At 36.7% G+C, this 12,350-nt stretch overlaps 1 protein-coding gene across 2 annotated transcripts; it reads right to left on the reverse strand.

Annotated features, from left to right (window-relative positions):
• Positions 1–6,879: 6,879 nt before the first annotated feature.
• Positions 6,880–9,725, reverse strand: LOC763557 (protein phosphatase 1 regulatory subunit 3B-B). Of its 2 annotated transcripts, none has more exons than XM_003726328.3 (2): positions 9,590–9,725; positions 6,880–8,873 (listed from the first exon to the last, which is right to left on the reverse strand). In XM_003726328.3, exon 2 carries the CDS (start codon positions 8,785–8,787, stop codon positions 7,720–7,722), a length of 1,068 nt encoding a protein of 355 aa, XP_003726376.2. In that variant the 5' UTR covers positions 8,788–8,873; positions 9,590–9,725; the 3' UTR covers positions 6,880–7,719. The 2 variants fall into 2 exon arrangements, with proteins under 2 accessions (XP_003726376.2, XP_030841247.1); XM_030985387.1 differs by having other exon boundaries at positions 6,880–8,894.
• Positions 9,726–12,350: the final 2,625 nt, after the last annotated feature.

The following is a 12,350-nucleotide window of genomic DNA, read 5'->3' on the forward strand; positions in this document are numbered from 1 at the left end:
TTCCAAAACTTAAAAAATAAATAATTATGACAAAACGGAATATCTTATGAGGATAAACGTTCGGGCGAGTCATTCACTTAACACATCATCTTCTTTCTCATTTTTTCTGGGAGGAGCAATCTATTTTCGTAACTATAATGTATACCATGTTCAGTTGCTTATTTTGGCCCACAAAGGGCCTTGTGTATGACGAACGAATTATTCGTGCAATGGTAAAAGTGACTCCCTCTTGTTTGAAATCTCATTATTCTGTTTACCCCCACCCCATAGTTTTCATATAGTGCCCCTAGCTACGCCCATGAGTCAGTTCTCAGTTGTCTTTAAACTGGATTGATATAGGTCATGCCGGTCGGTCGGCCTCCCCGCTGTCGCGTTTAGTTTCAGCATGGCACGAATTCCTTCTACGTCACAATAGAGGCTCTCTCTGGGTTCCACCTTTGTGTCATATCATGACTTGCAAGGACCAATGGCAATGATCATCTCTTTTCCTTACTTAGTTGTTCAGTTATATAATGATTTATACAATCATTCTGATATAAATTCGGGATAGGATGGGGTTGTAATATATAGGCTATGTAAACAGAAACAACTTTTTAACTTATTAAAACAAAAAAAAAAAAAAAAACTCTCACTAACATGTCGTATTATTCACTATTTCCTTCAAAAGCAAATTACAAAACTAATATTGGTTCTTTTCTATATAGTCACAAGTAAATAAACTATCAAACAATTTTTTCGAATAGATTCCACCTCCCCTGAAAAAAAAAATAAGATTTTCTTTGAACACGACTCCGAGCTGCGGTTATTGACTAATGAAGAGTGAAAATAACTTCGATATCGGGTCACTTGAATTATATCGATTAGAAAACTTCACCCATCTGTCATATTATTTGCGAAGAAGATTTCAAGTAAATATTTCGGATTTGTTCCCTATTCTCTTCAACCATTATACAACGCAAAAGATATCGGATTAGGACGGTATGCCTCCGCCCCGACCACCCCCCCCCCCCCACAAAAAAAAATACCAACCAACTATTTTAAGCATACCGACATATCGGTGCCAATACACACAAGACAAAAAATACCTGGCAGGTTGTACTGAGCCAGACAGAGTCAAAAGAAGGTTGATTTATTGAAGTACGATGGATTATTCTGGTGGGGATGACTTTTTAGCTTGCTAATATAAAAGTTAGGCCTTTTAAGTTATAATTGAGACGTTTCTTCGAATAAAACATGTTATTGTTATATTATTTTTTATATTTTCTAATTTGACTCTAACATTAAGAGATAATTTCGAATTCCCAGAAGTAAACTCAGACTATAACAAGAACAAAAGTATATCCGTTGAAACTGGAGACATGATTTTTGTGCACCATCCAATATCCGGTTACTTGTATTTCATAAAAGCTTCCACTTTCAGATTGTACATCCGCTTGGTATGGTACGTGATTTTACGAAGCTTTTCTACAGAATATATCAGTCTATAGAAAATTAAGAAACGTCCTATATTATAAACCTTCATCGTTTTACAGTACGTTAATCTTAATCCTTTTTTCTTTTCTTTCTTCTAAAAGCGACCCCGTAGAATCAGCGCTTATGCTTGAATGATGCCAAAGAACACAATTGAAACGTGCTATTTATCTTCAGATTCTGGCAACAATAAAAAAAAAAATTGATTCACTGTACAGTTCTGATTGAGCCATCTATCTTTTGAACGAAAGATGACAATGCGACTTTTTATGAAAGCAGGAAAAAAAAAAAGAATAAAAGAGTCACTTCAAAATGCAGCTTGTGTCATCACTTTACGATGTAAACATTGTAAATGTAGAAAAGGAAGGGGAATAGAGATTGAGTGAGTGTTTGTGTAAAAGAGAGAGAGAGAGAGTGAGGGAGGGTGAGAGAGGGAGGGTGAGGGGGAGAGAGAGAGAGAGAGAGAGAGGAGAGAGAGAGAGAGAAGAGAGAAAGAAAGAAAGCTTATCACAATGTAACTTGCCTACAATATTATACGTCAGCAATGGATTGTATTGTACAATGGTGCTCTCTTTTCATAAAAAAAAACACAAACATTTCTGAAGGCTTGCATCGCCTGCTCAACATTTAATTTCAATGGAAAAAAAAACATTTCGCTGATTCAGACGTTTTTACAGAACGTATCGAGGAGAGGTTTTTTTAAATTGCAACACGCTCAGAAATCCCTTTGAATGCAAAATTGACTAGTATTCCATAATAACCGAAAAACATCAATCATTATTAATGTAATTGTTTTTCATCAAACGATCTTTTTTATTACTATCAAAGTGCATTAAAGTACGACCACCGTCATCATCAGCATGATCACCGTCATCATTATTATCAGTATCACCACCGTCATAATCATCATCGATATCACCACCACCACCATCACATATCACCATTACCCCTGAGCCCCTTATCACATCATCTCCATCATCCTCAACCCTCCTTCTCCTCATCTTCTTCCTTCTTCTCCTCTTCACCATCTTCATCGTTATCTTTTAGTGATCGCGCCTCATAATTTTCGAACCATTAACTTCACATTCTCACCCTTCCAGGCACGGAAAAACACATCACTCAAACAAAATCGAAAATCCGAACTTATACAATGTTACCCCCCCCCCCCCCCATCTCAATGTATATTCTGTTCCCTTGCCTGGTTACTAGATTTATCAATGCAACTACATGTATCTTCCTCTCTTTGTTGTAAAATTTGCCTGAAATGAGACATTCCTATACTTTTATTATACAGCATTACCAAAGTTTAAAAATGCGTATACTGTATATATTCTGTAGAATGCACTTGGAATTTGAAATTTTGAATAAGCTTTAGGGGAGCACTCATCCAAATGTCAAATGCCAGTTGCATATCACCCACACAGTAAACAAACAGAAAATGGTTTAAAGGGCAACTGAGTGCCTGGGTCATTTAGTGGTCAATACAATTGAGATATGAAGTGCCTGATATCATAGTCAAAATATCATCACCCTGATATGTGGTCTCATTTATGCTCTAGTAAGCGAAAAATGATATTGTCAATAATGTACATGACTATATGAGACCAATGTATTGGACATGTCCTATATTTTAAATGCCCCCCTCCCCCTCGAGAGCCCATGCACAAGGTACAAAACAAACGCAGAATTGAAGCTGTGAATTATAAATCAACAACGGTATAATATCAATACATGGATTATAAAACAACATTTCTTTGAATGCCCCCTAAAAGAGGGTTTTCTTGTTTTATTCAGTACATCATGTACCTTAGTAAAACAATCCTTGCAATTTCTTTCATCTATAAATTTCATAATTTCTATCTTCTCACAAATTATGATTTAGTTTCCGCCACAACAACAAAACATCGTTCTGTGTATCAAAATATATGAATTTTGAACCTCTTTTCCAATACTGATACACGGTAGGCATGAAATAATTGAAACTCAACAATTGCGATCATTATTACAAGTTAAACTTCACATCTTTTAAATATGTTGTTTATCTCTCTCGGATAAACCTGCATGCAGTCTCCAAAAACAAAAACATCATCGTCACGCTAAAATTATATATATTATATTTCATGTAATTGTTTGTACATTTCTTTTTTCTCAACACCACCATATATTTCGTTGTACTTTTTGGTCTAATCCATGCAAATACCACACAATATATCGACTTCAAGTTCAAAGGCTAAAAAATAATGGACGAAAATAGTGAAGTTGTGATTAAAACTTTGTGCAGAAAAGAATGAGTTGCAATATTCACGTTGGACGATTGGAAAACCTATTTAAGTACCTACAACATGTACGAGACAAAATCTACTTATTTATTACTTGTGGCATAATTATGACCTGGTACAAACTTGTTCAGACTTAATCTACACTTGGAAAAAACTGTTAGTAATTCTACAAGGTTTAAATTCTGTGACGTACACAGACCTGTACGACAGTAGACCCAGAAGCTGAATTGGGTAACCGTCAACCTTGGTAACCGTTGAACATGTCCATTTGTCTACAATGAAAGAGGCCTTCTATGGGGAGAAACAGGACTTTGGTATCTTTGCATTTAAACTGAGTAAATACCATTCTTTGAGATTGGGCAATGAACTGTGCAAAAGGTAAAAGTTATGCAGTCTCATCAAACACAGCTATAGACACAACAATAAATTTCTGACGTATACATGGACGTATGGAGAGTTAGCACAGAACTATAGAATGACGTAACAATGGTAGAGAAAATGTATAATGAAAAGAAAGTGTTTAAGAAACTCATGGGAAATCCCATGTTCCAGCTTAAAAGGAAACACAAAATCAAAGAACAGCAGAGCACAAGCATAGATACTTTTCAACAACAAATGGTCAATGAGGAAGTTGTTGCACACAAGAAGACTACTGGATTGTTTTCACACAAAAACCACAGCACTTTCCATGTACAATGAACTTTTTATCGCATACAAGGCCATATTTCTATCTGTGTGTAGATATATGCGATATGTAAAACCTTTTTTTTTTTTTTTTTTACAAAGAAGCAATTTCACAGAAATGGAGACCCCAACACACCCCTATACACAATTATATTAAGATTGCAAAAGTTGTTAGTAATTACCCTGACCATTGGAAGAAACATGTAAAGTGTATTATATTTCACTACATAATTTACTTAATATTGCAATAGAAATATAGCATTTTCTGTGAACATGGAGACAAATCATGCATACAGGAATTGATAAATGTGTCAAAGCCATTCAATTTGTGTACCGATCACTTGTTAACTGCCGAGATGGAACGGGGGCAACCAAACACACAAACAGTGTACATCTATTCATCGACAGCCTTGTACTCCAAATTTGAAAGAAAAAATGAACATGGTTGATGGATGACTAAACACTTAGTTAGACTTGCATGTAAACTAAACACCATTTCTTCCAAAATTTCTTTGCACATTCTCAATCAGAGTATGACATGCATAACAATCCAGGCTTTACCATAGAGAGGCCATACTTTTCAGACATGTACAATGTGTTTCTGCATCGGGATGTAGCAGACTGACAAGATATACAATTCCATTATATCGCTCCCTATTTCATCCAATCCTTCATGAAACTCATTTGCTTTGCTTTATTGTTTTTTTTTTTCCTTCCTTTTCTTTCTTGGTTGATGATAAGGGGGCAAGATCAAATACCAGGTGTTCCAAGTAGTTTCCTTCATGTATGACTGATTAAAAGAACAATTACGTTCATGGTATCAAGAGCATGTATTCACATACAGCCTTACAGGACATACAAAAAGAACAAAGCATGAACAGTTTAACAGGTCCAAAAGAGTAAATACATGTAGTACGATATAGGATGGAGGGGATGGGGGGGGGGGGGGGGGGGCACTGGATACACAAGTGGATGATAACGACATCAGTGATGTAATCTGACCATACTTTAGTTACTACAAGCATGGATAGTAAGTCCATGCTACAAGTTAGGCCTTAGAGAGTTGCATTATCATTATCATTCTGATTAAAAGAACAAGCTTCCTGAATACACTATCTTGACTTACAACAGTTTATACATGTATAACTTTCACTTTCTGTAATCTACATGTACAATATACACTGTATGACTGTACATGTATTTCACCAATTGTGGTACTATGGATGCACTTTTAGTTCATGACACAGCTTTCAGTTAGGGTTTGTGTACATACAATGTAACTACATACACATTGTAAACTTAATGTAGTAATAAAATATCGCTATGTAAATGATGTTGTTCATCAAGAACACTTTGCTTTGGCTACCGGTATATAAATGACTGTATTATCTTGTGTAACCACATACAATGTAATACAGCTTTGTAAAGTGAAGGAAACTGTTCATGAACTTTCCATTTGCAATGATTTGTGTGTGTATTGGAATATAAATTGAGGGTGAATTGCCAATCATAAAAAATATGTCCTAATAGTTAGTGCATGCTCTTGTATTTTTCACATAAATTTCAAGGAACTTGAATATCACTTGTGCTTGACCAAGACAGAAATACAACACATTCAGTCATGTTAATAGTAATACATACACACATGTACATGTACAGGGACTACATGTTGTACACTAATATTTCAACATTTCCCTGCTAAAAATCTGAATATTTCCATGAAGAAAAAGAGTATTAAATGAGCAACGGTGAACATGTACTTGAAGGGGCTCCATATGTTCAAGGTATTTTAAATTATTGCTATTGTTATACAGCTTTTACAGCTAAAAGATATTTGTTTCACACTGGGATTATGTGAGGAGGTCCTTGTATAGAGGGGTAAGTAACTGACACAGGAAAGCTGATGTTTACAAAAAAAGGAGAATAAATTAAAAAATCTAAGTACCCATTACCCATTACTGTAGACATTCCCTTTAAGCATGGACTTACTAGTTGTCAACTAGTAAGTCCATGCATAAGTATCTATTCATATTCATGAGCTGTGTGAATATCATTACTGCACACAAACACACACACATACAAAATAACTATACATGTGATGTACATGGGATTATGCAAGACATGGGTTTGACCTTGTGGTGAACCAGCACTCACTGTAAGCATGTGCACAGCAGATCGATAGATTCTATGTATAGAAGTGCCACAATAAGCCCCGTTAGGCCCAGCATGCACAGTGCTCATGGTGCATGCATAATTGATGGTTTGACATGGTAGTATGCAGCACTATGGCAATCAGCTGATCGGCTTTTGTAACTAGTCTACAGCATTATGTAATGATGTAGTATGCAGCACGAGTATGCAGCACTATCAGGTGATCAGCTTGTGTAACCTATTAGTCTAGACTCTTGATATTATATAAATCTATTATTAGTATGCGCATTTGAAATACTGTATGGTTTTCCAAGTTCCAACCAACCTCCATTAATTGTTATCAATACAAACATTAATTTAAACCTACATATGTAAGTTAATAGAACTTAGAAGTCAGAAATTATATCTGTATCCAACTATGAATACCTGGTATGATCTAGCACTGCAGTTGCACAAAACCCCAAATCACAGCTCAAAAGCAAGTAAAGCACATTAAGTAGTAGGACTTTTGTTGGACTTGAAGAATATTGTGTAGATATTTCAGAATCATAGCTGGATATGTATGTAGATAACTACGCATGATAATTTGAGTTGTCATTTATCAGTCGACTGGTTTAAATGTAATTTTTGACTAAAACCTAGGAATATGCATGACATTGCATCATTTTGCATGCAGTAGAAAAATAATGTAAGGTGCCAGTCTCCTACAGATTTAAAATGAACAAAAATTCTTTCAACTTGTGTTTGCCCAAAAGCACAAATAATCATATCAAAGCAACTAATATACTTGGTACGCATATGCATGTACTGAATCCAGGATAGATTAAATGTGAAATGTAGCCCATCCTTAACAAATCCTGTTATTTGCGAGATACACCTGACTGTACGGTACGTGTATTAATCTTGACATGACTGCATCCAAAATGTTAAGACTTGCAATAATACTACAATAAATTGTCATCAAATTACCATCATCACACATAATAAATATTAATCAATATATAATATATCAGTGCTACTCACTCATTGAAAATACAGTATTATAAAGAAAAATATAACCCTAAATATTTCCAAAGGCATAAACTTTGGCGTATTCTATTATTCAATTACACTTGCAATAATTATCAGCCCTCTGTCACCAATACGGTCGTTCTTCCTGGCCAGCGACCTGCCAGTATGAAAACTGTCCATACGATCGACCCCCACTCAAGGTTTTTAATGAAAGTTGTTCTCGATTTTGCACAAAATCCTTTTCCTTGTCTGTGACGATTTTGTAGTTATTTCCATGGTTGCTATCCCAGAAACTCTGATTGTTTGCGGTGTAACAGACACAGAATGCCAGACTCTTTCCCCCATGGTTGGGTGGCATGTCGAGACTGAACGAGAACGTATCAAATTTGTCATACGAGTTTGATGCTTGACTAGGGAACACGTATGATCCCGGTACGTCTATGTGCGTCTCCCATTCGTCGAACGTAGCCCGAATGAAGACGGATTTCTCGAAAGAAATGTTCTTCACTTTGATGGTACCTACGACTGTGATGTTATCTTTGATCATCACATTCTCCAGACACACAGTCTCACTCTCCAGCCTCTTTCGAAACTCTAAATAATTAGATGCGGGCTGTTCAAAGTCGGGCACGTAAGTGTAAGGGTTCGTAGGCTTTGCTTCAGCATTTTGAATGACATCATCAAGTAAGTGAATGCTCAACTTGGGAGGCATATTGCTTGGCCCATCCATAAACTTCACAGTCTGGAGTGAATACCCCTGAGCATCTGCAAAAGATACCTTCTTTTTCTCTTTCCCATTACACGCCCTAATCTCAGGCTTCGATTTCAGCTCGTTTCTCCGATGTAAGCCAGGACTTTGGGCCGCTTTACCGTTCGTCATGCAAACAGCACTTCTCGTCATATTATCTAGACTGTTCTTTCGATAATCATAGCCATTGGTTACAGTTCTGCTCTTGATACATGAGCGAAGAGGTAGTTTTCTTCTGTCTCGCTGCATTTGCATCAGGAAATCTCCCTTCAATCCGATCCCCATACTGAATCCACCTTTTGGAGGAACTCTCTGATGGTAATATCCCAAAGAATTTGCTGTGGGGAAGCAACCTAGGCCAGGTGGACTGGAACTTAGAAGTATCGTGTCCATTGGCATGTCACAAAAAGGTATGGCTCCAAACCCTGAAATTCTGGCAGGCATATCAAACAGCTTGGAGAAGCTATGTTCCAGGAATCTTGGATGATGTCAGCATAACAGCAGAGCACTTCTGAAGCTCACAGTTATTCCTGGAAGTGGAGAAAGGCAAACTAAACATATAAAAAAAATGGGAAAAACATAAATTTAATTTAGATGTAGACTCTAGACTTCTAAATCTAGATTTTGATTGAACTGTTGAAATACACTTTTACATTAGTAACCAATCATTAACCCAAAGCCAAATATAAAAGAGACAAGATGTGAATACGGTAGTCGATAGGATTCTTAGTTTTCTTACCATATGTCTACTTACTAGGAGAAAGTGGTGATACGATCCAAAAATGCAAAATAATCTGAGATTGAGAAGTCTTTGAAGTTTGAGCAGTCAAGCCTCGAGCCAAGTTTTGAGTTTTGCTTGAACTTGAATTGAAGTTCAGACATCTCTTAAAAATTCCATGCATAATTTTGTTATATTTACAGGTGCACTAGTTGAGAATATTGATAGACTGAGTAATTAACAATAAAACAGAAACTAATGAGTTAATCAAATGGAATATGAATGACTGCTGATGACATGCAGATCAGTGTAGAGCTAGAGTCTACATAGCCTACAGTGGTACAGTAACAGTGTGTATATAAATGCAGTGTTGTCGAACAGCTGATCGTCGCACATCCCTTTAAAATACGAACCTGACATGTACCTAGCTACGAAAGACTCCAGCTTCAGAGAAGTAAGGTAAAATTGTGATGTAGACCTAGGCCTAGCACATTATTTAAATTGAATCAAAGAAACGGTAATACTTACTAAAAAGTCAAGACAACATAATCAAAGCAAAACTAACTACATCCACGAAGAGTTCATCAATAAACGGACCGTTTGTCGTAAAATTTGCAACGATGCATGCTCCGCACGAAGTTAGGTAGAAATTGCAAATTGATGAAACGTTAAAAATCCATACACCCGTACACAACGCACGCGCGCGCACACATGTACCGGTACTAATCTTGTGTGAAGGTTAAAGGACTAGCTAACTATCTAGCTGTGTAAATTGTGCGTACGTTACTTTGCGGAAACTAGTCCGTTGTTTTGTAAAATGACAATTTTTCTTGTGAAAGACCCCAAAATACTTCCCAAGTGTTCAATTTTGTATTCTTCATAAATATTAAATGTTTTCTAAAAAAAAGTTCTTCTTCAAACTTGCTCACCAAGAAAACAACAAAATGTATCACTTATTTAGAACACACTTCACCCCTATTCTACAATGGAAGATACCATGACTGGATATGCAGCCAACACGTGAATACCAGTGGTTGTCCAATCACAGGACTAACCTCGGATCTCCAGGCCCCTGACGGAAGACGGGCGACCAATCAGGTTCGAGAACAATGAACCGCATCGAGCATGTTCCAGCCGTCGCTAGCTTCAACCACCTCAAAGCCTCGCCCACTGTTCTATATATTTCGACCCCAATAAGTGTCCCCCCTTCATGTCTACGTGTTTCTAAATCCTCTTCAAGACACCACTGCAATATGTACAAAGATATGTATTATTGCTTTTTTCCTTTTCAGATGTGTTACAAGAATAATTATTGTCGAAAAGGAGAGAAAAGTTCCAAACCAACTGAAGTTTTGTAAAAACATCTTAGCGGTGTGTTATATTCCCCATGTATGTAGGACAAAGCATTGAAATAAATAGATAGAATTAGTGGAAAATATAAAAATTGAAAACATACGTGTATTACTCTTCTATTTTTTGCCAAACCACATTTTCAGGATATGAGAAAATTATTATTACACATATGCCTACGGTAATTTATGAAAATTATGGGGGTATTTCAGGAAAACACTATTAAAGTGTACAATTTAGTGAAGTATTATAACCCATGCCAATATGGACCTTAGCATTGACCTAGTAGTAGTTCCAGGTCAATACTAATATTTGACTAAAATAATTTGGACATGGGGGAGGGGGAGGGGGTAAGGTTGACACTAGCACGCGACTCGTTCATGTACAGGAGACTTTTTGATTTATAAAGAAAACTAGTCTATGTCCGTGATGATACACTCGCAAACAAAGAGTAGGTCTATTTTGTAACTAGACTCTGCTTTAAAAATGGTTAATTTCCCACAAATATAACCACCAACCCTACCAAATATGAGGTTATATTTAAACCAGGGAGATGTGATACATCTACCTGATTATACCGTTCGTCGAGTGTAGTATAGATTTACTATTAAATTGTCATGGAATCATTTTTACAACTAGGCCTATATCAATCTAAAAACGCATCAACGATGGCACTCCTTAAAAACGAATCAATTATGATAATTAATCAATAAACAAAGAATTAGCAGGGGGAAAAGTTGGAAAAACAAATTACTATTTATATATTCTATTTTTTATGGTCACGTGAAGCATAAGAATTGCAAGAAAGAAAAAGTAAAAGTAGAAGTTCAAGAAATACCAAGAAATAACAAGAAGAAGGAAAAAAAAGGGGGAAGAAGGAGAAGGGGAAGAGGAGGCAGAAAAAGAGAAAGAGGAGGAGAGGAAGAAGTTGAAGTAGAATTAAATTTTAAAAAAGGTGGCCACGATGCGAACCATGAGTGATAAAGCTACAAGGGAATCACGATGTAAAAGATAATTTATGATGATGATAAAAGGAGTCTTTAAGACGTCACAATGCACAAGGGCCTACGTACCATGCGTCGTAATCGTGGGCTAAATTTATCGCACGAGGGGATACCCCTTCAAACGTACGTCTGACTTTCGTCCAGCGTACCTCGAGTATGAATCATGGATCTTACGTGGTATCAGAAGCACGCTGACGCAACGGGGATAGGTAGTCTTTTCATGCAAACAGCTTGCACAGACTCTCCGTTCCGTTCAACCCATACGTACAGTATAAAAGCTAATGGTGAACGATTCCTCATGTTTGTTGTATGGAGTCTTGCGTCATTCAACACACGGCAATGTAAGGCTATTGTACATTTGATTAACGAGGAGACATTTTTCCTATAGATGAGTTAAAATTGAGAAGGTTTACTCCTCTAATTGCTTAAGTTTCCGCATGTTTTGTGGATTATATTTCCCCTAATTGTACATATTTGGTCTAATTTTACAGACTATTCCCAACACACGTGTTTACCATGAGCCAGGATATCCAGGGTCAGCTCAAGGATAAATTCTCTCGTTTCCTCCAGTTTTTCTTTTCTTTTCAGCTTTTCGGCTTTTATTCTCTTCTCTCCATTCCATGACTGTAGACACAAAAGCTTATCAACCTGTTTTTTCTCCACCAACTCGCAAATATTCTGCAAAGTATAAATTTGAATTTACGCCAGATGCGACGACACAGAAGGAAAATGAAAGATAGCGTACTGTTTTTGAACTTCCAAGCTTCAAGGATAGAAAAACAAACAAGAGATGTTGACACGAGAGAGAGAGAGGGAGAGAGAGAGAGAGAGAGAGAGAGAGAGAGAGAGAGAGAGAGGAAGGGAGGGGTGGTCTAAGTGGAGGTGAAGAGAGAAAATCAAACTTCTGCGGGGAAAATGCTTCATTTGTGAAAACA

The sequence above is a fragment of the Strongylocentrotus purpuratus genome, unplaced genomic scaffold (assembly GCF_000002235.5).
Source record: "Strongylocentrotus purpuratus isolate Spur 01 unplaced genomic scaffold, Spur_5.0 spur5_scaffold_15, whole genome shotgun sequence".
Classification (NCBI taxonomy): Eukaryota; Metazoa; Echinodermata; class Echinoidea; order Camarodonta; family Strongylocentrotidae; genus Strongylocentrotus; species Strongylocentrotus purpuratus.